General features: G+C 55.9%; 2 protein-coding genes and 1 long non-coding RNA gene across 3 annotated transcripts; 1 reads left to right on the forward strand and 2 right to left on the reverse strand.

Moving 5' to 3' along the window:
* Nucleotides 1–229: 229 nt before the first annotated feature.
* Nucleotides 230–4,758, forward strand: LOC111548545 (skin secretory protein xP2-like). Its single transcript, XM_023221043.2, has 3 exons — nt 230–509; nt 598–648; nt 1,178–4,758. Exons 1-3 carry the CDS (start codon nt 230–232, stop codon nt 2,191–2,193), a joined length of 1,347 nt encoding a protein of 448 aa, XP_023076811.2. The 3' UTR covers nt 2,194–4,758.
* Nucleotides 4,759–8,149: 3,391 nt separating this feature from the next.
* Nucleotides 8,150–12,102, reverse strand: FOXC1 (forkhead box C1). Its single transcript, XM_023221185.2, has one exon. It carries the CDS (start codon nt 11,582–11,584, stop codon nt 9,926–9,928), a length of 1,659 nt encoding a protein of 552 aa, XP_023076953.1. The 5' UTR covers nt 11,585–12,102; the 3' UTR covers nt 8,150–9,925.
* A 2,591-nt stretch (nt 12,103–14,693) lies between these two features.
* LOC111548542 lies at nt 14,694–16,520 on the reverse strand. Its single transcript, XR_002733459.2, has 2 exons — nt 16,252–16,520; nt 14,694–16,036 (listed from the first exon to the last, which is right to left on the reverse strand). It is a non-coding gene; the product is annotated as an uncharacterized LOC111548542 (long non-coding RNA).
* Between the last annotated feature and the right edge of the window lie 10,757 nt (nt 16,521–27,277).

Below are 27,277 nucleotides of genomic sequence, written 5' to 3' on the forward strand. Positions count from 1 at the left end.
TTTATCTATTTCTATAGTGTTATGAGAGAATTTCATTTGGACGTCCTTCAAGACAATTCTTATTACAGGGTTTCTTTTATCTTAAATCTCAATTAAATTTCAGTGAACTTATTGTTTCCTGCTCTGCCAAATTTTGGCTATTCGTTTCAAATGTTATAAAACATCTTCCACCTTGATTTTTTTTGAAGGAAAAACTGAGAAAGTTAAACCTTCAGTACACTCACATACCATGGCAAAGCAGTTTTGCCCGAGTTTGTGCAGGAGGTGCGTGGAACCCGGGCCTCGCAGCGGCCGTCTGACCCGCAGGCCAGGCCCCGTCGCGGGCCCTCTGCGCTGCCCTTTGTCTTTAAGGAATTACGAGCGAGCTAGGCCCAGCATAATAAACCTGTCGCACCTCTGCAGCTGTTTAGGGGCGCAGGCTCAGCCGTGCAGGCTGCGCGACCTTAAGGGAGTGCTAAAGGGCGTGGGCCGCTGGTGCTGCGCGCAAGATGGCTCCTTAGGAAGGCCGGGTCCGCTTGGCCTCGGGCGCTGGCGAGGGGCGGGTCGGCGTGGCAAACCCTACAGGCATGGCTTTGGGCTCTTTTTCGCCCCTTTTAGTCGCCTTCGCCTACACCAACACCACGAACCTCGTGGAACTTCTGGCAGCCAGTTGGAGGGCTCCTGGCAGATGCAAGGAGTGTTATTATAACACTAATGTGTTATTAGAGCTTGGAGCAGGCAACACTTTAAACATTGACTTGAAAACTACCTGAAATGTATTGTTTACAAGTAACTTTTTAACACCCCCCGCCCCAAGTCTCAAAGCACCCTACGCACTTTATTTGTATTTGGGAATGCCAACCGGGTGAATTCTGTTTTAAGGTGCAGCCCACACACGTCCAGGTATTTTCTACAACTTGCAGCTTTGATTGGTACGCAGGTGGCATGGAGGGGTGGGGGCAACGCCCATCTAGGTTTTACAAAATGAGTGTCCCTGTGTGTGCGTGGACGTGCCTTACAAAGAGATCTGCACGTCCGTACATGCCACCCGCACCCTCCAGAAATTGTGGATTTTCATCACGGGGGTCGCTAATACTTTTAACAAGCGGCAGCGGCAATGGGGACAGCACGGTGCTGGGAACCGGCCCGCCGTCCACAGTGTCCCTGAAAACACTCAGGGTCTAGGCCTGATCTCCAGGAATTGGAGGAGGCGCCCCCGCCCCGTGCCAAGCGGGCCCGAGGCCCGAGGCCTCCCCGCTCACACCCCCGGTGCCGGGAGCACGTCTTCGAGGGGCCGTGATGTCGGGGTTGCTACTCGCGACTGGACCTCGGGCCGTGTTGCTGTCCTCGGCCCCCGAGCCCGCCCAGGGGTCTGCACGGCCCAGGTCTGAGCCGCGGGCTTCTCCTGGGGGGCGCGCTGGGAGTGAGCTCGATCCCCAAAGCCCATTTCAACGTCCCAGGTATGACTCCGACGGCAGGGGCAGGCCACCCACCCTCACCCCTTCCTCCGCTAGAGGAGGAGCCTCTGCCGGGAGCCGACGACCGCGGCCTGACCCCAGGCCCCACCGCCCACTCCCGGCTCCCGCCCTTCCTCCACGGTCAGGGGTCACACACAGCGGACGCCCAGTTCTCAGCTGCCCCTTTGATCTCCGAGTTTGGGAGCCAGTGTGTCCGCTGAGCGCGCACTGCCACGGGCGCTGGGACCCCTTTGCTGCTGCGGGGAGGAGCCCCGACGGCAGGTGGGAAGACCTGGCTTGCCTGCGGCCCCCGCCCCCCAGCTCAGGCGACCCGGGGCGAGGCTCTCAGCCCCTGGGCTTCCCCGCTCGGGTTCCGAGGGAGGGGCCGGGCCTTCGGGCCCGCAGACCCGCCACCGCGCGTGCGCATGCGCCGGCCGCGAGCCCCGGGGTGCAGCACTGGGCGGCTCCGGCCCGCGCACTGGTCCGGGCGCCGCGGCTTAGCGCGCCCCAACCTCCAGCTCCGGGGAGAGCTGCGGCGGGACTGGAGCACCGTGTTCATCAAAGTATCCCCTCGCCGTCGGCAGCCCTGGCCCCGCAGATGCTCCGGTGCGCTCGGGCGCACGCAGAGACTGGCGCTGCAGCCTCCGGGCCAACGGCACGCGAGCAACGCTGGTTGGCAAACTCCGACACGCAACAGAAGTTGGGGCTGCACCGACTCTCGCCGCTTCGGGGGAGGCATGGGCCCGGGCAGGCCTAGGAGGAAGCCGCACAGCCCGAGGCCCGGGCGGGAGTGGCGGGCCGCGGACAAGGGAATGTATATTTGGAAGGGGTCAGGACCTCGGCTGGAGTCTGGCTTTTTATGGCGAGGAAGCCGACTGGGAAGGGCCTTCTGGCGAGGCTTTCCTGTTGTGCCACTTTTCCCCGGCAGCGCCGGGCGCGGGGAACGCGGGGCTGCACGGGGGCGGGGGAGGGGGCTTTACCCGGCGGCTCCCAGGACTCCACGACGGGGTCGGGCCCGTGGGTAGGCCCGCCCAGGAGCCGGCTGGCAATTGCAGCGGACTGTCGCGTTATGCGGCTGTCACCGAACACTTACTATAAATCACTGTCCTGCGCCTCCAGGAGAATCCGTCGAACCTGAGGGGGGGGAGGGGGGTGGGGGCGCGCAGGAAGCCCCACAGACACCAGGACATCAGCCCCTCGAGTTCTCTCTGGGAATCTCTAGCACCCGGCTGTCCCTGGCTGTGGGAACCACGGCGGGGCGTCTTCCTCCTAAGCTCTCCCGGGGACCCCGGGCGCGCCCCCCTCGCCCCTGGGTTAGCGCACACTCCTCCACGCGATGGCCAGCACAGCCACTGTGAGGCCCCGCCTTGGCCGCATGAGTCCTTTGCGAGTGATAATAATAAAAATCGTTGGAATCGCAAGGAAGCCCCTGGCCCCGGCTCCGCAGCCGCTGCTGTCCCGAATGCCGCGGCCTGGCCCGATCCACGAGTGAACACCCGGCTGCAGACCGAGCCGGGCCTACCGGACTGGCGCGGGGCTCCGGGGACAGGCCTCGCAGGGCCCTCCTGCGCACCGTCCGGGACGCCGATTTTGCCGACTTGGAGGACAATTTTTGTTTTCACTCTACCAACAGATTTTTAAAAATCCAATGGCCGCTGAAACGTGCTTCTCCCCCACCCCCGCCCCCCGTCCGGTTTGTACGTCTGTCTGTAGCCATTAACGAGCCCCGGCACAGCCTCCGGGACCAATGACCTGCTTTTATACTGAAGGAAATGCGGAGGCCTTAAGAGTTAATGGCGCTAAATGTGTTGGTTTTCCTGCTTTTTCCCCGGGGTAGGTAATGGGAGGGGGGATGTCCCTCTCTCCACCTCTTCCCTCCCCTCTCTTTCCATCTCCCTCTCCCTCTCCCTCTCCCCCATCTCAGGATCTAAGTCGTCCTCAAAGCTCTCCAAAAATCTCCTTCCTTTCCCAACCTTGAGTCCGTGGAACCACATCCCCACCCCGTTGGAGCCCCTCCCTGGAGCCTCCTCGCCTCTCTAGGCCCTGCCTGGGGTCCCACCACTTAGGTCAAGCCAGAGGCCTCACTGCCTGGTCCTGGCTCCCGCTCTGATGCTCTGATGCTCACTTGCTGGGCTCACAAATTGCTCTCCCATGCCCACCCAAGTAGCACCAAGCTGTGTTGACTTAGGGGGTCAAGGAGCAGCCCACTGAGTCCCCTCAGTAGGAGCGGCCTGCAGTGGCAGCTACAGGAGAGGGTGGGCAGTGGAGTCCTAATGACACCCATGGGGACCAGTGGGCTTGGAGGAGCCCATGGACAGCCCAGAGAAAGAAGATGCTCTTTGGGAGAAAAGGAGGCATCCTCTGGACCGGGAAGGGGCTGGGGAGAAGCCCCACCGAGCCTTGCCAGGTCACCCTCCCAACCCCAGGCAGGGAGATTCCGAGCTGGGAGCAATTCCAGGCCCTCCCCAAGGACCACACAGACCCAGCCTCTTCTCTCTGGCTGTGTCTCCCAGTGTGAGCTCCAGCCTTCTCCAGGACAGGGCCAGGTCTATGTGCAAGGAAATTCCAGATCCTACTGCATCTCCCATAATACGCTCAATATGCTGCAAATTTGAAATCAGTGAGGGAAAAAATCAAGTAAACAACCAAAAAAATAATATAAACCAGAGGGTTTCTTTGGGGCCAGGGTCAGATGGGAAAGGAGCACAACAAAAGTCTTAAACTGAGCCTTACGCTCTCCGCGCTACTTTGGTTTCCAAGAAGGTGGATATGGTACATTTTGCTCAATTTTCCACTCGTAATCACGTTGAGAATGTTCGTGGAGAAGCTGCTTTCATTTTCCTGAATGGGTTTTGGAGCTGGAATTCATTTACTTAAGTATTGTTTCTTTCCCAGCCGACTAGGACCTGGAACCTGCCGGTCATGCTGCAGTGTGGCCCCAAGTCTGTCCAGGCCTGGGTGCAAGCTCGGCATCAGGGCTGCCTCTGGTCCATCCCCCAGATGGTGCAGTGGAGGGCAGGCATGCAGGCCCAGGAGCTGGGGTGGGAGTGGGGACATCCGGGAGAAACTTTGGGGCCCCACAGCCTTCTGTGGGGGCAGGAAGGGAGAAGGATGGGGAAAAGTGACAGAGACAAAGAAACAGAGACACAGGACGCACAGAGCCTAATGGTTCTAGTGGATTCCCACCAAAAAGGGGGAGATGGGTTAAAAAGGGGTGGGAAATCAAGGCCACAGAAGTTCCAGACAAGAAGATAGAGCCCCAGTTGCAAAGGACGACATTCGGTTAAGGTGGGAGGGAAATCGTCAATAATAAAAGCTCTTTGCAGGGAACATTTTGACTTTGTTGTAAATGGAAATAGGAGATTTCAGAAAGTAGGTTTTCTGAAGCCGGCATTTAGGGCCCCATGGCAAATCTCAGTGGGTTTGTCTTCCTGCCTAAGTGGACATTGTCGGAATAAATTAAACGTCCCTGTGGGGAACTCTCCTGAGCTCCCCTCTCAGATTGGCGGGGGGAAGACTCTGACAGTCTCTTGGTCCCACACCCCGATCTCTCTGCTTGGCTGAAGAATGGCTGCCCGCACGCAATCATATTCTGTCCTGCCCAGCCAGCTTTATGACTTGGCCACCATCAATCTTGTCCCTAACACGACATTTGTTTATGACGGGTGGGAAGGGCTAATGGCTTCATGAACTGTCCGTGAAATGCCTATAGTGGAGAAGGCCCTGCAATACCAGGCAGGCCCACGGAGCAGGGGACTGGGAGCTAAGCTCTGAAGCAAACGGCCCTGGGGGCCCTCACAAATGAGACCCCCTCTCACAGAGCTCTTAGAGGCGGGGCAGGGGTAGAGGTGAACTGTCACTCCAACTTGCCTTGCTTTGGGTGCCGCTAACAGCCTCAGAGAACACCGGTGTGGGTGCCTGAGGCCTGATCAAGTGTGGACACCTCTTGTCCCTCCCGGGCAATCTGTCCCAGCAGCCTCAACCTGCAGAGGGTTCAAAATCTCTTGGGTTTTGCACCATTAAGAATAAAACTAATGACATTCCACCTTAAAAACGGAGACCTTCCTGCCCTATGTCCTTTACTGGCCTATCAAAGTTAGGGAGGGCCCAATAGGACTATAAGGCACTCTTGTTTCCTGACCCTTGTTTCTGACCCAGCAGGAAACAGCCAGGAGCTTGCAGGCCACCAGCACAATCGAGCCTTATTCCTTTGCAAGCATCGATTATTAATGACACAAATTTTGTGGAATAATAAATTGTAAAACGCATGCTTGTTTGCGCTCAGTCTGGTGAAAAAGGTCTGCTAACTACATAACCCTTGAAAATTCAGCACCGGTTCTTCCCACACATGCAACATGCCAAATGCAAGACTGCATATGGCATGTGGCATGCTGGCATTTATGTACTCATGGCATAAGTTGCTATTAAAATAAATGTGCCAATTTCTACATAAAGGACAAAATACTTATTCTCCTAAAGCTTTTTACAGAGGCTATTTTAAAAATTAGCCGATCCCCCGCCATGGATCTGGATTGCCATCGCAGGCTAATTTCAAAATGTACTGGCTATTAGTTAAAGTATCAAGGAGTTTTTCTTAGAATATTTCACAGGAAAATTAGCCTTATTCCTAAAACAGTACAAACCAAACTTTCAAACCTCTAAGGAATAAGTCGTTCCACGTTAAATAAGGTTGGCAGAAGTTGGTTTTCTTAAATCGGATGTGAGAATCGAAAAGGTAATGTACTGATAGTAGGAGACATTACAGAGATGTGGTTTTTAAAATCCGAATAATGAGCAGAACTTCTCTCCTTCCACTCAGCATAGCTTCTACACTTGCACAGGCAACGAGTGCAGAAATGACTACGTCATGTATGTTTAACACAAACACCTTCTTAGACACATGTATGTTTCATGCCTAATTTTCAAACATTCGAATAGAAGAGGGTAAAGCAAGTTGCTAAGCAGCTTTCCTGGAGCACGCCTGTAAACATTCTCGACCTGTGGGCCGGGGGCTCCTCGCCGACCGCAGAAACCGAAGCACCGCGCTTCACCCCATACCCGCTTCCTCTCCTGCAGCTGGGACTGGAGACCCGCAAGGAAGGACAGGGGCTGCTCGTGGCCCACTCCTAGGCAGGCCAGACACCGAAGGGCCCCCAGCCAGGAGCAAGCCGACTCTTTCCTTCTCCCAGGTCACCCCAGCAGCTCGCTCCCGCCGCTGGGAACGGTACGGAAAGCCCGCCCAGCTCTGCAGGGCCGACCTGGGCCTAGGCCGGGGCTGACTGCGACCGCCACCTCCTCTGGGCTGCAAAGCCGAGGCCCAAGGAGAGTGGAGAGTCGCAGGCACGTGTGGGCTCCGAACACGCTGAGCCCGCCGCTCGCCCAAGGCCTTCTGGCGTCCTTGAGGCCGAGCGACTCTCCGCACGGCCGCTGCCAAGTGATTGGTGGCCTCTGCAAACCTCACACACTGCACGAGGACGCGGCCCTGCCGGGGAGGCCGCCTGGGGCCGCAGCGCACTGGCAGGTCTGGCGCGGCCAGGCCTAGGCGGGTGGGCCGGGGGTGGTCCTGCAAACGCGCAGCTCCGGGCTCCGCGCCTGGAGGCTGCGGGCCGGCGCGGGGCGAGCTGTCACCCGTGAGCAATAAAGTGCCTCTGACCTTTCCACCCCAGCCGCGCTCCTCAACACACGTGTGTCTTCACAACAAAGGCCAGCGAGGAGGCCGATCCGTGCAGCGCCAGGCAGAGACGCGGGGTGACCGGCGGGGGAGCGGCCTCCTCCGAGCGCCGCGGCCAGAGCCCCGAGGGCGCTTCTCCCCGCTCGCTCGGCGCCCCCCGCCCGGTCCCCATCCCCGGCGCTCCGCGCCTGCCGCCCTCCCTCAGCGCGGTCTTCCTGGCACCCCGACCCAGCCTGCGATGAACGCAGCTAAACTAACGGGGGTCTCCTTTGAATCTGTTTTCTCCAACGACTAATTTCAGGAGGAGGCCGCGGAGACCGGGGCTAACCTGGGGAGAGGCAGCGGGGCGGCGTGGGGAGAGGAAGGAGCTCCAAACGCAAACAGAAGCGGCCCCGGGCCGCCGCGGGTAATTACAGCTAATTAGCTGGAGAGCGTTCCCGTCGCGAGCGGCGTCCAGGAGGCCGGCGTCGGGGCGGGCGCGACTCGGAAGGGACTGGGCCTCCGAGAAACGCCCCAGCCGGAAAGCCAAGCGTGGGCCGCGCGGGTCCCACCCGCCAGCCCTACCCCAGAGTCCAACCAGACACGTCGAGAACGGTACCGTCTCCGGCGGCCGACCTGCTCGGCCTCGGGCTGGGCCAGCCGGCCCGTGGGGACAGGGCTGGGAGTCACCTGCTGCAGCCCCTTCCGGGCCTCGACACCCCACTCCGGCTGCGGGCCCTTTGTCCGCAAATCCCAGCTCCTCGCTCGCTCCCCAAAGTGGAGCAATCCACCAAACTCCTGGAGACTGGCCATGGAGGCTTCACCGTCACCCCCTCCCCTTCTCCTGCCCCGACAGAGGCTGTAACCCGAGGAAGCTGGAGGCAGCCCCGGGACCTAGCGCCGCGACAGCCCAGAGAGATTTAAACGGGGCCGTGAGGCCACCCCCAGCCGGCCTGCCCCGAAGAGACACCCGCGCCAGCGCCCCTGCGATATTCCCGGCGATTAGGTTACGACCCTGGGGGAGGGGACCGAGCGAATCACAGGCCACGTAGAGCAGTTTTTGACTGAAATTAAAGTGTATTTATTTGCAGCAATCCTTTAACAATGATCAAATTTTGACAACAAGCAACAGCAATTACTGCTTAAGTGTTGCCTCTAGATAGGAGCGGCAGATAGCAGGAAACTGTATTATCTCCAAAACAAACTGCAAGCCCCCCCACGCCTGTAATCAAATCGCCATCTCCCCAAAGTCTGATTGGCAGGGCAGATCACCCTAAGATAAGGAATTTATTACATTTCCTGGGTTATTTACAAAAGGGGGAGGGCCAATCCGGATTGTCCCCTAGGTTTAACTGTAAATTAACAAGAAAAATTGGTTTAAAAAGAAACCACCCTAGACCAAAGTGTTCTGCTCCTCTCGCCTTCCTTCTTGTTATTGCTTTAAATCTGTTTCAAAAATAATTGTTCTACATATTTTCTAAAATAGTTTCCCAAAGATTAAATATCCCTTTCCAACCCGCAGTATATTTTTAAAAAAGCAATCCTTCTATGTAATACATGAAGGATTGTAAATGGGGGAGAATTATATACATACATTTAAAAACTAGTGTATTTTTCCTTTTATAAAGGACTGAAATTAACAGGAAAAAATCTATTCAGCAACTGGCTCACAGGGATGTATAATTTGCATTGCAATTTTATATGGAATACACAAGCCAGATATTTGTGCAGATCTGGCCGCACAGTCCCATCTCTCGGCACACAGGTATCACCGTGGTAAGACCGCGGCTGATTCATGGGCCTAAAATTTCCGAATCCTGGTCTGTCATTAGTGAGAAAACGTATTTGTTTATATGCCAACTCCAATCTGTTTAGAAAAATATCTTTTTACTAGCCTCAAAGCAAGCTGACTATATAGCACGTTTTGCAGAAGATGCTGCAGGAGAATAATTATAAACAAAAAGACTTTCAGTAAAATTTGACACGGACTAGTCAGAGGCTTTCTCCATTTTTCAGAGATTTAGGTGGAGAATAGGTAACTTCTAGTGTTTTATCTCTGAAATCTTTTCTCGTAATAATTAAAGCTCTATTAAAGTATCCAGACATATAGGTCTCATTCAAACTGAATGGTAATTTATTAATAAACAATGAATATGTTCAACAAAAAGAAACAAAAGAGGATAGAATAAGATTAATACAGTTTCCCTTTTTATAATGAGAAAAAAAGCACAATTTAAAGTTTCAGGCAATTTAACGTCAGGTTTTCGAAACACTTTCTGGCGTTTGGTCCACGACATCCAACTACAAATTAAAAATAAATTACTATGTTGCAATTTACATTTTAAAACAAGTCCATGAATAAAAAGAAAGCGACTTTCATAAACGGGGACTTTCCCCTCCCTTCAACATAGGATAAAATAATATCTTACAGGTGAGAGGCAAGGAAGAAGGCAAGAGAGGGGAGACGGGAGGAAGGGAAAGCAGGTCTCTGAAAAGCAAGAAGAAACTTACGTGTTATCGGGAGTAACACTGTCCTTTAATAAACCATGATTTTGCTGTCTCTGTACAAAACAGTTTACAGGTTTGTTTATTTAGGTAAGGCAAAGTGGAGGTGGCTCTGAATTAATCTGTTAAGAAAATAGAGTTTTCTTCGTGCTGCTGCTGGTGAGCTGAATTTTTGGAGGGATATTCTGTTCGCTGGTGTGGTGAATATTCTCAGGGTTTGGTTTGGTTTTGTTTTTTAATTGGATTTTTTTTTTTTTAGTTTCGATTTTGCCTTGATGGGTTCCTTTGGCTTTTCCTGCTTTGGGGTTCGATTCAGTTCGGCTTTGAGAGGGTGTCAAAACTTGCTACAGTCATAGACGAAAGCTCCGGACGTGCGGTACAGAGATTGGCTGGAAGGGAAGGCCATTTGACAGCTACTATTCCCGTTCACTGGAGAGTTGTTCAAGCCGATCCTCTGCGACTCGAACATCTCCCGCACCGAGTGGAAGTTCTGCTGCTGGCCCGGGTAGCCTGCGGCCGCCGCCGCCGCCGCCGCGCTCGCCAAGTGGCCCAGGTCTCCGCCTGCCTGGTTCAGGTACCACGAGGTGAGGCGGCCCTGGTGGGCCGCAGGGTGGTGGCCGGCCTCCTGGCCTCCCCCGCCGCCGCCGCCGCCGCCGTGACTCAGGGACGACGAGCTGCTGCTGGTGACCGGAGGCAGAGAGTAGTCGGGCAGGGGGTCGTCCACGGCCGAGCCGCCCGCGCCCCCGGGCGCGCCCTGCAAGTGGCCCCCGCGCTCGCCGGCCGCGTACAGGCTCATGGCCTGCAGGTTGCAGTGGTAGGTCCCGGCGCCGCCCGCACCCCCCGCGCCCGCCGCGCCCCCGCCGCCGCCCGAGCTGCCCGCGCTGGAGCTCTGGCTGCAGGGGGAGCTGTAGAGGGAGCTCTGGCCCGGGGAGTAGGCGCCGAGCGCCAGCGCGGGTGCGATCCCTGCGCGCGAGGACGCTGCAGCCGAGGCCAGAAGGCCGGAGCTGAGCTCCGCTGCCGCGCTCTGCGGCGACCCCCGCAGCGACGTCATGATGTTGTCCACGCTGAAGCCCTGGCTGTGGTGCGGCGGCGGCGGCGCGGAGGGCGCGGGCGGCGGCGGCGCAGAATCCGCACCGTCCAGGCTGAGCGGCCGCGCCGAAGGTAGGCTGCCCGGGGGGCTACTCCCGCTGGACAGGCTGCTGCTGCTGCTGTCGGGGCTCTCGATCTTGGGCACCGTGGCGGCGCTGCCGCTGCCCAGGGCGGCGGCCGGGGACAGGGGCTGGGGCGGCGAGGGGCACGTACCGTTCTCGGTCTTGATGTCCTGGATGCGCACGGGCGGCGGCTGCGGGCCGGGCGCGTTGCCGTCGGCCTGCTCGGGCGGCGCGGGCGGGGGCTGGCGGCCGGGCGGGGGCGGCTCCTTGAGATGCAGCCTGTCCTTCTCCTCCTTGTCCTTCACCGCGTCCTTCTTCTTGAAGCGCCGCCGCCGCCGCAGGAAGCTGCCGTTCTCGAACATGTTGTAGGAGTCCGGGTCCAGCGTCCAGTAGCTGCCCTTGCCCGGCTTCTTGTCGTCGCGCGGCACCTTGACGAAGCACTCGTTGAGCGAGAGGTTGTGGCGGATGCTGTTCTGCCAGCCCTGCTTGTTGTCCCGGTAGAAGGGGAAGCGGTCCATGATGAACTGGTAGATGCCGTTCAGGGTGATCTTCTTGTCCGGAGCGTTCTGGATGGCCATGGTGATGAGCGCGATGTAGCTGTAGGGCGGCTTCACCATGTCCTTGGGCTGCGGCTGCGGCGTGTAGGGCCCGTAGGCGCGGGCCATGCCGCCCGGGTACTGCTCGGCGTGCGCAGGGTGCGAGTACACGCTCATGGGGGCCGGCATGGCGGTGTAGCCGCCCCCGGCCGCCGCGGCCGCCGCGCGGTAGTAGCTCTGCTCGCCGCCGAGGTAGGGCACCACTCCCAGGGAGTTGGGGCTGGACACCGAGTAGCGCGCCTGCATGGCCCCCGCTCGCCGCCGCCCCGCGCCGCCCGCCGCCCCCCGCCCTAGCTCGGGCCGGGCCGCGCCGCGCCGGCCGCCGAGTCCCAGTCCGGGCCCGGCCGAGCTGGTGCCGGCCCGCTGCGCTGTGCGTCCGGCTGCGCTGCCGCCTCTCCCGGCGCTCGCTGGGGCTGGCTCCTCCGGCGCCTCGGGCTACCTCGGGGCCCGCGCGGCCGCGAGGCGGGGTCGCTGCGAGTGGAGAAGGCCGGGCCGGGCCGCGGCGGACCGCCTTGCAGGAACTCGCGGCGCAGCTTCCAGGCGCAGACGGGGAAAAGCAGACAAAAAGAAAGAACAAGCAGGCGCCTTCTCGCCACACTGCCTGCGCCTTCCAGGAGACTCTGCCCCGAGCTGCCGGCGAAGGCGGCCAAATAACCAGGGCGGGGGGGGCCGCGCGCCGGCCGCCTGCCCGGGCCCCGCGTCACCTTTTCTCGGTCTCTCGCGCGCCAACCGCTTAAGGAAGCATTGGGAAAACTTCTGAACTTTTGAGCATCCGTCACCCAGGCGAGGACTTTTTTACGCAGTTACACTTTTTTCCGGGCAGCGGGGCCCCGCCCCGCCAGCGGCGGCAGCCAATGGGAGGTGAGAACCGCCTCTGAATGAGCCGGAGGCCGAGCCCTGCCTGCCCGCTCCCGGAGGCCGGAGGACCGCGGGGCTGACCACACGCGCGCCGGCCGCCCTGGCCCGGGCCCCGGCCCTGCGCCCGCGCGGCGCCCGGCCCGCCGTCGGTTCGCCCCCCGCAGTCCACCTGCCCGCCGCCGGCGCCCGGCAGACCTCCCACCCCGGGCCCTCCGGACCCACGCCCGCTCTTCGCGCAGACTTCCTGGGTCCTCCCGGGCCCCGTGCAGACCCTTCCTCCGTCCACCGCTCCCGAATGGCCCTGGCGTCTCCGCCCCGCCTCGCGCTGGCTCGCTCCATTCCTTCGCCCGCCCCGCCGACGCCAGCCCTGGGGTCGCCCCGGCCTCTCTTCCCCGCAGCGCCTTCCCTCCCTTCTCCAACGTCAGCCTCACTCGGGTCTTTGACGTCTCCGGCTTTCTCCACTTGGAGGTTCTCCTGTCCTGAACTGGTTTGGTTTTTGACGTCTCCGGCTTTTCTCCACTTGGAGGTTCTCCTGTCCTGAACTGGGCTACAAAGGACATGATTTTGAGGGCTCGGTCGCAGCCAGGCCCTGTTCGCGGTGGGGAAGAAGATTCGTTGCCCATCTGGCCCCCTCCATGACCCCTCCCCAGTCGAAATTAAGGCAAGGGGTGCGGGGCCCTGCTGGGAGTTTCCGACGGCCGTTCACCCGCGAAGGATGAGCCTGCCCCACTGCGGGCCGCCCTGCTTCTCTCCCCCCTCCCCGGGGGCCCTGGGCGGCCTGAGGGTGCGGGCGGCAAGGGCTGCCGGAGCACGGCTGCTTCCCCGCGCTCCCCTGCTCTCCCGCGAGGGTCCCGCCGCCTCGCCGCGCCGCCGCCCCCTCTGATTGCGTCAGGCGCATTTCGGCTCAGATGAGGGGTCAGGCTGCGGGCTCGGCGACATTAGCAGGTGTGATGACAAGAAACAAATAAATATGTCTAAGAGCTTAACGCTTCCCCAGGCCAGTCTCCATCTCCACATGCGCAGGGCTGCCTGCTCGCAGAGATAACGGGTGTGTCTGGGAGAAGGTACAGGATCGCACCTGGAGGACGGTTCAGGGATTCTGGGGGGATACGCACAGAAGGGCCCCTGCTTCTTATGCACAGGCCTGAGATTCGCCGTCGCTGGGTGGTTGGAGTGGGACAGGAAGAAGAGAAACGAGGGAAAGAAACGAAGAACCGGGAAAGAGCCAGGCCTCCCCCGCGACCCCGGCACGGCGATTCTGCATTTTAGCGACTTTAGGAGAGACCCTCCCGGAGGCTGAATCCCAAGCTGTTCACTAGAAGCTGGGGGAAGTGGCGAGTTCAGGTGACTGCGAAGAAGCGTGCGTGACGCATTGAACAGCTCCGCTCCCCGTGATTTCCGACCATCTATTAACTCCAAGGACATGTTCGGGGCCCCTTTTGTCTCCCCTGTTCGAATCCCGGCTTCCTCACGTTGGCAGGAAAATTCAAATTGCAGCTTCGGCTGTTACATGTGAAGGATGCTGAGGTGTAGCAGGCGCATCTCCGTGTCACCTGAACATTTAAAAATTACTGTTCCATAATGGACATTGACATCGAAGGAAAGAGGACCTGCCTCTTCTGGAATTAGCCTTTGGAGGAGGGAGGGTTGCCTCGAGGTTGCTCTGAATCCCGGGGCAGCTGCCTCCTGGCCTGCTGTGCGCCGGGGTCTCTGGAGACTCCTTTTCCAGGTAGTTTGCAGGCCAAGTCACTGGTGGGTTGGAGAAGCACCAATAGGAGGCTCAGTACTTGCTGGTTGCCAAGGACACTAGACAGGGGCGAAGGTGGTGGTGAAGCCCCACGACTTGAACACTTAATTCGTGTTCAGCCCCCAGCCCGGCACCCTGAAGGTCTTATCAGCGCACTTGGTCGAGGCTTTAAGCAGTGCTCTGGCTTCGGCCTGGAGGAGATTTAAGTGGTCTCCCTGAACACCTCAACAATTGGTGAATTCGATCTTTAAGCTGCTTTTTGCACTGCTAGCGGTGCGCGGAGTTGAACGCAGCGATTACGGATGCTTTGTTTTCCGAATGCGGGAAACGCCTTCGGCCCCGAGTTTTGCAACAGGCAATAGTGCCCCGCCGCCCCCTCCCCCACCAGCCTGTCGCCTCCTGCTCTTCCTTGCCTCCTCCCTCTATCAGCCCAGTGAAGTGTAAACAGCTTGTTATGTAAATTGCAAATCGAACTGCAGCGGTGTTCTCAGCTCTCCGTTTTGGGTATAAAAGTTGCCGTTGTGAAATTAGTATCTGGCATGCGAAAAAAATGGAGGGATGTGGTTTTATCAGGATCAACTTTCCACTGGTTTAGCTCTGGATATTCGCCAAGAAAAGATATTTGCATTTGTGTTTTATAAACTTACTCGGAAGCAAGCCTCCAGTAAGTGACTTGATTGTATTTCAAGCACTTATTTCATTTTTGTTGTTAGTGGTGTTATTTGAACATTAACACGCAGACATGAAGTCTTTGGGGGAACAGGTTAAAGTTTTTATTTTCAGGTTACAGTTTTTGATGCCCCTTTCTGCTACTCCACGGGATACTTCAATCATCCTCTTCCGCACATCTCTTGACTCATTTGGCAAAAGAGCCCCCACAGGAACCCCTGGGCTTCTTTTCTGACACCTCACGTACTTGCAGCCTGAAGGCCCCACAGGCGACAGCGGTAATGGATGTTTGGTGGAACCCTCCCTCGGCCCACACTCCGCCCCTCCCCAGCAGGCCGGGCAGCAATTCCCAGGGCCCACCGAGGGGTGCTTAGCTCCGAGGAGGGGTAGTGACGTCACAGCGATGTTCAAAACACAGTCTCCCCTGGCCCCACCAAAGAAAAGCACCAGGAAGGGGAATGTGGCGAGCACTCCAGGAAATGCTCGGATTGGGGACCAGGTGACACTGTAGGAATGTGTGTGCTGGGGATGGGGTGGTGTCCTAAATACGGGTCACCAGGAGCCCCAAGGCGCTCTCTTTCTTTTTCTTTTTCAAGTAAAGTAGAGGGAGTGGAGATTGGGATGGGGGCAGTCCGGAAAAATCACTCCCTAGGCGTGTGAGCGCGGCTCTTGTAGTGCGGATTGTCCCCGACACAGCCCACTCACCTCTGTGGTGTGCCTGGACGCCCTCTCCCTTACCTTCCCGCTTTCTGGCTTCTCCATCCTCTGGGCTCTGGGTTCAGCCCTGAACCCCGAACTGTGGGCTGGAGTGGGGAGGCGAGGGCAGGTAGGATACCAGCTTCAGGGGGGGCTCCACTTGGCCCAGGACCTGGGGGACAACAGAAAAGGCAGGCTTAGAACATGAGGGAAAGCGCTTCTCCTGCTCCACTCGGGTCAGTGATTCCTGGGGGTCTGCACACACAGGAGGGAGGCTGCAAGTCCACAGCTGCCTCAGCATCTTTCCCTTTGCTGGGGGAGACAAAGTGGAAGATTAAGGCAATTAACCTTAGAAGGCCACTAGAAAACTGCCCACTGGGCTGCCATCACAGACCACTGGAGCAAGGTCCGCTTGGGCGTGTCTTTGAGCTATTTAGACTACTTAGATAATTGTCTTAGTTCTCCACTTGGCCTCCTTTGCTTAGACCAGAAGCCCAGCGGGAGGGGAGGATATCCTGGTATCAATGCCCGGTATTCGTTTTCAAACCACCAGGCCGGCAGGCAACGTTTGTCATCGGTGCGACTTTTCAGCGGAGGAAGGAGTGGGGACCCAACATCTGCGTGGCCGCGACCTTGGGTAGATACTCCTTAGCTGGGGGATTTTCAAGTAGAGGTTTTGTTAGCACAGTCCCTCCAATTCAGCCCCCTCCTTAGTAGAAAAATAATTTCTACAATAAACGAAAAGAGCGTTTGGTTTTCGATTGTTTTAAAGACAAAGTGATCCATATTGCCTGTCTACATGATTGGATTAATCCGATAGTTGCCCTCCTAGGGGCAGACCTCCACGGGAAGTTCGTGTGACGGGATAATTTAATGTCATCTCCTAACTCCCCTAGATGGGCGGTTCCCCTAATTACTCACCCAGGAGAAAGCCAGCCAACACCTGCTCGTTCCCGCCTCGGGATGGCCCACCTGTCGCTCCTTTGCAGGAAAGCCCCCGCCTCGAAGGGCGTTTCGGGGGCTCAGAGCCGAGCTAAGCTGCAAGAAGCGGCCGTAGGGACTGCGGGAAGTGAATCTTTAACTTTGGTGCCCGGCTTCAAAAGACTCAGGGCTTCCTATGTTCAGGCAGAGGTAAATGGAGATTCAAACTGTCACCTTGCATTAACAATCCGGAATAAAAACAAAATTTGTAAAGGGCTAGACGATCGGAAAGAACAAATGGTGCACGCACGAGCTCCAGTTTCTCTCCCCATCCAGGTCCCCAGCAGACTCAGAGCGGCCGCACTCCACGGCCTGGGAGGGCAGAGGCCCCGCAGCCTCCCAACCTCGGCTCCTGTGGGTGGGGGTGGGGGCGCCGGGCAGGGCGGGCGAGTCCCCAGGTCCCAGAATCTGCCAGAGCCAGGGTGCGAGGTGCAGGGCGCGGCGGGAGCCGGCCGTCGGAGGACTGCAGGGCGAAAGCGCCTTCCTGGGGCTGGAGCGGAAGGCGTGTGCGCCTGCATGGACGCGCCTTGGCAGTGGGTGTCGGAAGAAAGAAAGGCTTTGCTCCGTGAGACAGACCCACCGACAGCTCCGGAGCCGCCGGCGTGGCGAGGTGGGCTGCAGCCTTGCAGGTGGCTGGCTGTGCCCGGTCTCCGGCCCCGCGCCGCAGCGGACCCAGGCGCCCGGGCTGCCGCCAGCCTTCCTTCCGAGGGCTACCTTGGCACAGCCCTGCGCCCTGGGACCTTCCTTCCGAAGTCCCTCACCCCGGTCGCGGCGTGGCACCACGCGGACGCACCGCCGGGCCTGCTGCGGGTGAGGCGCGCTCGGCGCCCCCCGCCCCCCACTCTGAACCTTCCGGGCAGCAGCCCCAGGGCCCTGGGCCGGGGCCGGTGTTTGCACCTCTCAGGGCAGGGACGAGGCCGATACCTGGCTCGGTGCAGCTGGCCTCCCCGGAGGGCCTGAGGGCCGACCCGCCGGGCACTGCTGGTCCTCGCGAGTGGGTGGGCGCCTGGACGCGCGCACTGGTGACCCGGTGGTCTGCTCCCAGGCCGCCCTCCACAGGCTTCCCGCCGCTTCCCCGCATGCACAGGTGGAAGAAGGGACGATGTGGACGCCCGGAGGCCGCTTGGTCGACCCAGACTGGTGCTCTGAGGCTGGGGGACCAGACCCCGGCAGGTCCCGCGCCTGGGGAACCCGGGGCCAGGCCGCCGTCCTGGGCGCCCGCACCGGGCACTGCGCGTGCCACGAGCGCCCCCTGCCGTCGGAGGCGTAGTCTCCGCGGCGCCTCTGCCCGCGCCGGGCCCCAAAGGCCGGCTCAGCCCAGCCGGCCACACCGTCCCTTGGGAACCCGGTCTCCAGAGAAGGAGGCTTGGGGGAGACCACGCAGGCGGCGTAGGACCCCGCAGGGCCTGGCACCTGGTCTTCCTAGGCTGCAACTCTCATCCCTCAGGGTCCAGGCGGGAATAGCCCCATCGGGGAGACCATCTCAGACTCCCAGGCACAGACCGCAGAGGCTTTTGTTCCTGGAGTTCCAGGAGGGAGGTGACCTGAGACTGGAGCTTTCAGCCACCACTACGCATTCCTTCCAGGCGGCCCTTTTAATTGATGTACACGTTACAGAAAAAGCAAGGCCGCTCCATCAAGTGAATTACATTGTGGGAGATGCCAAGGAATGTATTTACTGGTAGCCAGGTTTGCCAATAAAAGTTGCAAATAAAGACTGCTGGTTTCCAGGAAAATGTACTTCTGTTTTTTAAGCACTCCTTAGTCTTAATTACCAAAAACTGAGCCTCCAAAGAACCGGTTTCGAGAACAGGACCAGTGAGTGGCGGTGCTGACTAGGTCTCACACTCCCACGTGCAATTACGCACCCCGAAGTCACCTATGGGAACAAGGACCATGCATCTCTATGGCTTTACCCGCAGAGAGGCTTGTCCGTATTTACATACGCAGCAGACACAGACACAGGCTAAACGCTGGCACACAGAGAGGTATGCATTCGGATTAGCGCCGTTTAGTTTGGAAGTGAAGAAATAAGAAAAGACAAACTATGGCAAATAGGTGAATTTCCACAGAAATAAATGTATGTGAGGAAAGGAGGCACTTGCTCTGTACTGTTTAGTTATGGTTGCCCTGGTAGTTCTTTTTAGTCCAACTGGGTTGACTATAAATGAAGGCAGCAGAGAAATGCAGAATTTACTTTTGCTAAAGGTTAGCTTTGGCTTGGGGTCACAAGGACCCCGGTGGGAATGAGAAAATCTCCCCAATCACTAGATGGAGCAGCACCTTCCCCCACACAAAAAAAAGGGGTTTGGGGCAGAGTGTGCGCACTAATGAGAGGCAGATTTATTCCATGTTTCTCCAATCTGAAACACGGACACTAATAACCACAATTACAAGGACAGGCACAGAACACTTAGTTTTCGGTCATCCTGCTGCGTGCTTTAAATACCTTTCACCTAATCCTCACAAGGACGCTGACATGGATACTATGCTCTACATCTTATACATGAGGAAACTGAACTTAAAGAGAAGAAAGAGCTTGCCCAAGGTTACACAGCCCTCGCAATGGCACTCTGCACGGGCTCACGGGATCTAAGATGCATTTCTGATAAGGTACAGTGCTTATCAGCCACTAAGAGGGGGAAAACTAAATTATTAAATATCATCAGTGGTACATGTCATCTCTGTTTCAGTTGCTAAAATGTAAACAGAAAAATGTGCATTTCAGATCAATGATACATTTACTAATCCATGTAATCAACAAACACACAGAGGCCTGCTCCTTGTTTGGCCTTCTTCCAGCAGCTGGGTGTAGAACAGAACACCCTTTGCAGACATCCATGAAGCTTAATACTAACTACCATGGGAAGGATGCTTACCCACAGCAACCCTTGAATCTATTATATATGTGTACACATACTGACTTGCATTGGTCTGGTTTATCTGCAGACTTCTATACTATTCTAGAGATGCTCACACCAGTGCTATGAGGAGAAACTGGTGTAAGTGCATGCACAGAAAAAATAGCATATATTTGGACACAGACATTCTGTATACATGAATAGAGGACCTGCTGGTGAACGCATTTTTCTCTCCCCTTGGATGCTATCTGGTGGCTTCTCTCCTGCTTTTCCCTCCATTTAGTTTCCCCAAGGAAGATTCTCCAGAAAACACAGCAAATAAAGCAGAGAAGCTCTTTTCCGCCCCTGCCTCAAAGGTAGGCCCGCCCTTACCCACAGCTCCAGACAGATGGGCAGGCAGGCCGGCCAGGAGCCTCAGGACACTGAGGAAGCAGGAACACTTCCTCTCGGACCCATGGCAGAAGTCAGCCAGAGGAGGCTGGAGGAGGGACAGGCAGCAGGAGGTGGGTTTCAGGTTGTAGCTCACCTCCAGGACACCATGGGGGACTGTCCAGAAGTCACCAAAGTCAAGCCCTTGGAATCATAGAGAGGGAAACGGACGCTCTCAGAAGAGAGCTGGCCCAAGATCAGGAGGGCTCCTACCCAGGACTTGTAGTCTAGTGCGGCCTGCCCCCAGCAAATGCCCAGGCACCTCCGCCTTCAGTCCCACCAAGGCCTAGCGACTAATGCAGCTGTTGACTTTGGCCAGGTGGGCCTTGAGGGTCAGGATTGGGGTAGAAGCAGGGAAAAGCAGAGAGCAGGTGGCAGGGAAGATGAATGAAGGACGGAGGGTGGCAGGGCCTTTTTCCTTTTCCAGGAATTCCTCCCTTGCCCAACACAAGCTTGGCTTGGGTCTGGACGATTGACCCAAAGACCAGCCTTGGGGGAGAGAGAATCCCGGACGCAGAGCCAGAGGCGGCCCAAGACCTCAGTCTCCGGAGGTGTTTGGCCACCAAGGGGTGCGCGGGGCAGCAGGGGCTCTACTTTCCTGGGGTCCAGCTAGGCACAGGGGTGCCCAGGGGCCTCTCTGTGCCCTCTTCCCTGCAAGAGCCGGGAAAGCCCAGTCCTGGCGGAGTGGGGCACGGGGCACCGCGGCCCAGACTCCCTGGAGAGCGCCCGGCCCTGCCGGCCGCAGCAACAGTCTGGGGCAGCCCTGCTTCTCCTCAAGACGTGCTGATGGGTAGGGGCGCCTGGTCTCCCAGTGTCTCCCCGTCGTGCGCAGGAAGGTGCTTTTAAAGGCCGGCCCCGGCCCACAAGCTCGAACACTGCAGCCGCGCCGGCCTGTGTTTAGTCTGGCGCTGACGTCCTTCCTGAGCAGATGGTAAGAGGAAGCCTTCGCCAGGCCGTTCCTGCCGTCGCCCACCCGGCCCATCCGTCATTTTCTCACCTACTGGCCCCAGGACCGCCAAGTCCTCACTGAGAACTCGGCAGAAAGTCCGGACCAGGTCACAGACCCCGCCACCTCGCCCGTGTGTGAGAGCCTTTCCTTCTTCCTTTAGCACAAAGGCTTCCATTATTGCCTATCCCTGTGATGAAACACGCACCAGATTAGATAAGGCTGAATTGCACTTTTATGGGGTGCCAGGATCGCCCATGAGACACTCTCCTTTTATTCGTGAGATTGTGCGCTTATAAGCATAGTTTGCTTGAGTAGTTATTACTCTCCTCAAAGAGACAACATCTACACACAGGGTGACTTCTTAGGCAAGGACTGCGGGCTGCCCAGGCGGGGGAAATTAGTTACTTGCCGAGAAAGAGCAAGTTACTAAAAGTTGCTGACATCTGGGGCCTGGCCCAGTCAGCCAGTAGCACTGTTTTGCTTTTGTGTGTGGCAATTCCGCATGGCGCCCGGTGCCATCCTGAGAAACGCACCCTAGGATTTTTCATTGTTTGCCTTTGTGAGCATTCGCTATTAAAGATGATGTGTTAGGCGTATTTGTTTTAGTAAGGAACGCATCCAGAGGCGGGCAGACGTGTCACTGGGAGAATGTTTTGGCAGGAGTGGGGCAGGGGTTTTACATAATAGGAAAACAGATGCAGCTCCACCCTTCCAACATCAAGGCAAACACATCCACGCATTTTGTTTAATATCAGTCACATGGCCTACTGTCTGCTGGAGTAGGTTAGTTTTCTAGTAAATACCACTCTTACTGCTGCCAACTGTTTTTTCTGGAGTGGGTTCAGACTCACCTCCTGTTTTGTTAATTTCAGGTTGTCTTTGGATATTTTAAAAGAGAGAGCTAATGCATGACAATAATATTTCCATATATACGCAAATATCTATATCTATATGTGTATATATATGTATATATATAGAGAGAGGCTTACTCTGTGGCCCGGGCTGGAGTGTAGTGGAGGGATCCTTTTGCTTCTAAACAAAACTTGAGAAAACTAGACCTCGTATTTCTCTTTCTCCATAGTTGGGCAAATTTTGCATTTCCCTTGATTATGCATTAAATGGAGTAAAATCAGTTTTTCTTATTCTTTTTTTCTTCTTGCTGGTTTGTACATCAGCTTTCCTGATGATATCTCTATAGCTCTGCCGATTTCAAGGAGATTCATTTATCAGGTGGTGTTGACAGTCTGCTGTAAATCTCATAAAAGGAAAGTTGGACTTTATTTTCTGGCTGTGCCAGACATTTTCCAATTATTTAGAACCCAGAAGGCATCCCCAACTAGATCAGAGTAATATGAAATACAGGTCAAGTGCTGGATTCAAAGTCCTTGGCAATGTCCCTTTAAAAACAAATTTCTCTGATATGCCCAGATCTGGGTTTCCAATATTAGTGTAACTTTCAGTTTTATCCACCAGACAAACAAATATTGTAAGTGTCTACATTTGGGGCAAGAAGAAAATGATGGATGCATAATCTTTTTCTCTTAGGAAGAGTTTCTGGAAATTTGAGGAGTTCACTCTGGTGTGTCCCTGGATGATCTCAATTCGTCCTCCTCCAGGTGCCCCCCATTGCTGGCCGTTTAATATGCATAATTTTTAAAGTTTGACATTAGTTGGATGTGCAGGGATAGAAGACAGAATGGGGGTGGCGTCAGAAAAGAGATCAAACAGAAGTCCAGAACTGTGAAGAAAGAGTGTGATGAGCCTTTTACTGCGACCACGTTCTCTGAGGAAGAAGCACGAGGACTCTGGTGTAAATTCCCTCATATTTGGAAGGGCTCATTGATGACCATAGGGTGCAAACTGTGTGAAGGGAGGGACATCGCAGGGAAGCCCGCCTTCCCCTGGTTGGTGATGCCTCTGAAATCCCCGCGGGATGGCCGTGCACAGGGCCTCCCTTGTCGTCTGCTGGCTGGATTGCGGTCCTTTTGGCTGCAGGGCGAGACGACTCCTTTTTCTGTCTTTTCTGTTTTAAAAGATACAGGACCTCTCTGAAATTTCAGTGCTGATTGCTTTGATGTAATCGTTTCCTTCATTAGAGACACTGGGCCCTGGGGAGGGGAAGGGACAGAGGGAGGAGGTGGCTTAGAGAAGGCGCCTCTGGTGACGAGAACAGGGGAAACCCGCACCCACTGGCTTCCAGAACTTGGAAGGAGGTGGGGGGGCGGTCCCAGGATTTGAGCTTCTCAGCCAGCTCCTCCGTTCTAGGGGCAGCTGCTTCCTTTCCTCGGGTGCAGAGAACACTGGGCCGGCTCGGGGTCTCCGGCGGAGGAGGCACTCAGGTGTGGGGCCAGCGCTGGGGCTCACTTCTCCGCTGGAGCGTGGGTGTCGAGTGTGGGTGTTCACCCTGAATATTTTCCGTCTCTCTGCGGAGCTCTACCTCTGCCCAGTCCAATTTCTGCCCACATTCCGTATATGCCATGAAAGGCCATTTTTCTTTTTGAAGCAAATCCAAAATAATACACATGATGAAGTGCAGGCAGGATGCCTGTGGAAAAAAGAACTTCTCCAATTATTTCAGTGGAATGAAATAGTTGGGCTCTCCAAGCAAAATCTGACTGAGAAATCTGACCTTCCTCCATTTAAGGCTGAGGAGGTCCGGGGTACACAGCCTGTTCACCAGCAGCTATAGGTTAGACCAGGCATTGCAAGGCCCTGCCGGTCAATCAGGCCCAGGGGCACGACAGGCTTACCGTGCCTCAGTTTATTTTTCCTCAAAGGAATGAATCATATCTATCTCTTATAACTTAAACGTTTGAGCTGTCTTTTAAGAGGGGTTTTAATGAGATGATTCAATGGAGAATGTTTGGAATGCCTTTGAGAAAAACTGTGTAAATACAGGAAATTAAAACATGAGGATAAACCGGAAGTGAGAGAGTGTGGTAGGGCTGTCAAGTTCTCGTTCCGTCGCTGGAGTTGAAGGGCCCCCATGCTGCCAGGAGCTGTGTGTTTGAGTCTGACTCTGCTCAGGAAAGGAGTTGCAGATGGAGGCGGGCAGCATGGCTGGGAGAGGCTCAGATGCCTGCAGGGCCAAGGAAGCCTCCCCTCAGAGCACCTGCCTGCGCCTCCTCACCCATCATAGTTTGTGTATAAACCGTCTCAATGAGCTTCAGAAAAAATTGCGTCATAGTTTGAAACAAAGGGAGCTATGAAGTCTAGGAAAAGTCGTCCTTTATATGTTGCAATAGATATTTAGATTTGTAAATATACATAAATGACTAATATACATAACATACTAGTTTACTCCAGTGTGAGTTAGGTGTTAAACACAAGTGAGGCTTTCAGTAGTGAAATATTTTAAGCCAACTGGATGTTCACTACTAAAAACATCAACTTAATGGGATCACACAAAAAAAGAAGAATGAGGACTTTGCAAAGCCTGGAATGGTGAGCTGCAGATGGACTCCTTTGGATGGAGAATGTTAAAGAGAATGCAAAATAAAAATGATGGCTGGGGTCAGGGGATGATGCTTGTATGATTGTGCAGGTTTTTAAATTACACAGTGGGAAAATAGAATTTGGAAAAACACTGTTTGCCATTTGAGATCTCAGAACGCATCCAGAGAAGCCTCTGAGAAATCCCCACCAATAAGCATGGGACCAGCAGTGGAACAGGCAGAGAGCCTCACAGAAGGCGTGGGAAGAGAAGGAAGCTGAGCTGTTGGGGGAAGGAGACGTGTAAATGGCCCGAAGTAATTTGGTGAGAGGAAGAGATAAACAAGGGGCCTAAAGCCCTGGGAAGGCAGGGAAGGAAAGCCTCAGTCACTCCTAATACCGTGGCTTCAAGTGTCACACAAAGCCCCTTATCTCCCTCTGGTCTGATGTTATCGCACCTTTAAAATGGTAAATCATTTATATAACATTTGCTGATTCACAGAATGAAGGCACTGAGAATTAACATGAGGATTGGGGGGGTAGTTAGAGGGCACAGGCTTCAGGAGTGTGGATTTCTTTTGTCACCTGGCATAATCTTATCTCTGGGACTTGTCATGGGGAGGTGTAGAGGCAGGGAAGGGGCCAGAACTGTAGCTGGGGGGAGGGGGCTGGCAAGGAAGGCTGAGGGCTGTTCTTGTTTTTCTGGGCTGGGTGTGTGTGTGTGTGTGTGCGCGCGTGTGTGTGTCCCTGTGAGCCTCCAGGGCAAATGACTCTGGCTTTTCTGGGGGAGAATTTTCATGAAGCCTTATCTCTTGGCAAGTCGGCTGTTGGAACTTCACTCTGCACACTGTAACGGGGGAGGAGGAGCCTGGAATCTTAGGTGATGTCTGTCTTAAACGGAAGAGTGGCTCTGACAATAGGAAAGACTAAGAGGAACCAAGAAATTCCCTGTGTTCAACTCCAGCCAAGATGAGCTTTCTTGTCCATCAGCATCTACAGCAAAGAAATTGCTTTTAAATATCCATTATTTCCTAGCCTGTTTCAGACATGCTGGATGCAATCAGTGGCATTTTATTGGGGGCTACGAATTAAAGAGAGCTTCCATCTTTTGTACTTATTTGTTGCAAATTTAGTTGCTATGGGCTTAATGCATTGTGTTCTCTTATGATTCCAAACAAACTAGAATTGGACCTTGTTTTTGTGTTTGGATTATTTACCAATTTAACAGTGGGGCATTGCATACCAACTTTAGTGACTCTAAAGTTAGTAAGTTCTGATAACCTACTACCATGGGCCTTCGTTTTTAAGACTGGAACCAGTGGCTTTAGTTATTCCTCAACTTCGCAAGAAGGTATTGACAGACATTATTTCCCACCCCTGCCCCTCCCCTCCTTGTATTTTTCGTGTCCCCGGCAGGAATCCAGTCTGAGTTAAGGCGCCAGGGTGCGGGGCCTGTGATGGAGCTCTGTTGCCATCTAGTGGCAGCACTAGAGAAGCGCACTTAGATGCCTCGCCTCCGCTGCTGTGAATGCCCAGGCGGTTTCACACCAGGAGGTGGTGAGATGTGTTTGCCAGGTGAAGTCCTTGAGCCTTAGGACTAAGCATTTGCAAGCCAAGATCCTTCCCACCAGATTTGGAGTGGCAATACACCGCGTGGGCTTTACTGCTGGGTCCATAGCGTGACTCCAGCCCATGAGGGAGACAGATCAGCTGAATGCCACGGTGGGAAACTGGGGTGTGTCTTGGTGGCCTGTTCCCCCGCGGCGGGCCAAAAACCCCTCCATGAACTTCGTTTTCCTTGCTTTGTGCTTTGGTTCTCTCCAGCCCCAAATCCACATGTACCCAGAGGCAACGGAGGCCCAGAAAAGCTGAAAATGTGTGTGCAGCACACAGCTCTCCTGACAGAGCTGAGGGCTGTGCTTGGCCAGCGTGACTCGCATTATCTCCAAAATTAATCTTGAACGCTTTGTTGCCCCTCCTTAAAGAAGACCCCCTAAATCAAGCTGTTCTTTTGGTGCTCCACGGTAAACTTGGGTAGTGGGGGCGGGGAGAGAAGAGCTTGGGAGGGTGGAGGATGGCCAGGGGAGGGCCAACCTCCTGTGGTTTGCAAGCTGCAGGCTGGCACTCGAGAAGGGAGGTGGAAAGGAGAGCCCCGAGGAGCAGTCTCATGCCCAGTGATTTCAGGGAAGAGTGTGTGGGAGCTAGGAGCTGAGTTTCCTAAAGCGATCCGCACCCAGGCAGCTGCTGGAGAGTCTGTGTGAGGCACGTGGCCCCCAGGGTCCAGATTCTCACTGAGAGAGGAAGGGGCCACGACCACCTCACCCTATGCAGTGCTGCGCTTCTGAACTGGAAGCAGACCCGGGGTGCCGGGACCTGCTGTGGGGAAGGCAGGCACCTGCTGGGGCCCAGGAGCAGCCGCCCACCCTGGCCTGGTGCACCCCGGCCAGCATGGCCCCACGGCCATCCTGAGGGGCAGCCCTGGGCTGATGGGGCCCCTAGGGATACCCAGTCTGCTGGCAGACATTTTCCGACCATCCTGGTGGCCTTAGATGTGGGTGTGTCACCTAAAAATACAGCCTGTGGAGACACCTCAGCTGTGGTTCCCACGACGGGGCATGATGGCTGACATTAACTGATAAAACAAAATGTTTGTAACCGTCTCCGACGATTCCTGGGAATTACAGAAAACTCGCCTTCGTCTCTCTTAGTCATTGGTTCCTTCAACACAGTATCCTCAGTAAAGCAGCTAGGACTGCGCGCTATTGGGTCTGCCTGACTAGGCCCCCCGTGACCAGCTTGGACCCTCCCTTTCCTCCTCTGCTTTGTTGCCACACAAGACACAGGTGCGGGGAGACTGTCGCCCGCCTGCGCACGGCTGGAGAGCAGGGAGGGCTTGCAGGGGGCAGTGAGGTTGAAGGAAATTTCAGCATGGGCGGGGAGGAGGAGCACGGCTGGGCTTTTGGTGCAGGGTGTTTAGCTGTACGTTTTGAATGTTAATTTCTACGTCCTGAGCCTGCCTCCGTTGTCACCACCGGTTATGGTGAGGGCGCTGCGGCCCACACTGTTCCACCGCAGCTGGTGGCCGGCCACCTGTCTCACCCGGCGTCCTGCTAGGTTGGCGGCTCTTCGGGAGACCAACTTCAATTGCGAGGTGCCTGCGCCTCCCTCCTCCCTTTGCCCGTGGCCCCGAGGGGCCCAAGTCATCATGAAATGCCTGAATCCCGGTGGGAAAAAGGGCCTGCAGGGTGCGTCCCCGCCGGGCAGGGCCGAGACCCGCTGGGTGCTGGGAGGGGCGCGGTGGGGCTGCCCGAGGCCAG

This window comes from Piliocolobus tephrosceles, chromosome 5 (genome assembly GCF_002776525.5).
Source record: "Piliocolobus tephrosceles isolate RC106 chromosome 5, ASM277652v3, whole genome shotgun sequence".
Lineage (NCBI taxonomy): Eukaryota > Metazoa > Chordata > Mammalia > Primates > Cercopithecidae > Piliocolobus > Piliocolobus tephrosceles.

Coding starts and splice junctions, on each gene's coding strand:
- LOC111548545 (XM_023221043.2), top strand. CDS start 230: ATGGCAAAGCAGTTTTGCCCGAGTTTGTGCAGGAGGTGCGTGGAACCC. Junction 510..597: donor TGGCTCCTTAGGAAGGCCGG/GTCCGCTTGGCC, acceptor CGCCCCTTTTAG/TCGCCTTCGCCTACACCAAC. Junction 649..1,177: donor CGTGGAACTTCTGGCAGCCA/GTTGGAGGGCTC, acceptor CCTGATCTCCAG/GAATTGGAGGAGGCGCCCCC.
- FOXC1 (XM_023221185.2), bottom strand. CDS start 11,584: ATGCAGGCGCGCTACTCGGTGTCCAGCCCCAACTCCCTGGGAGTGGTG.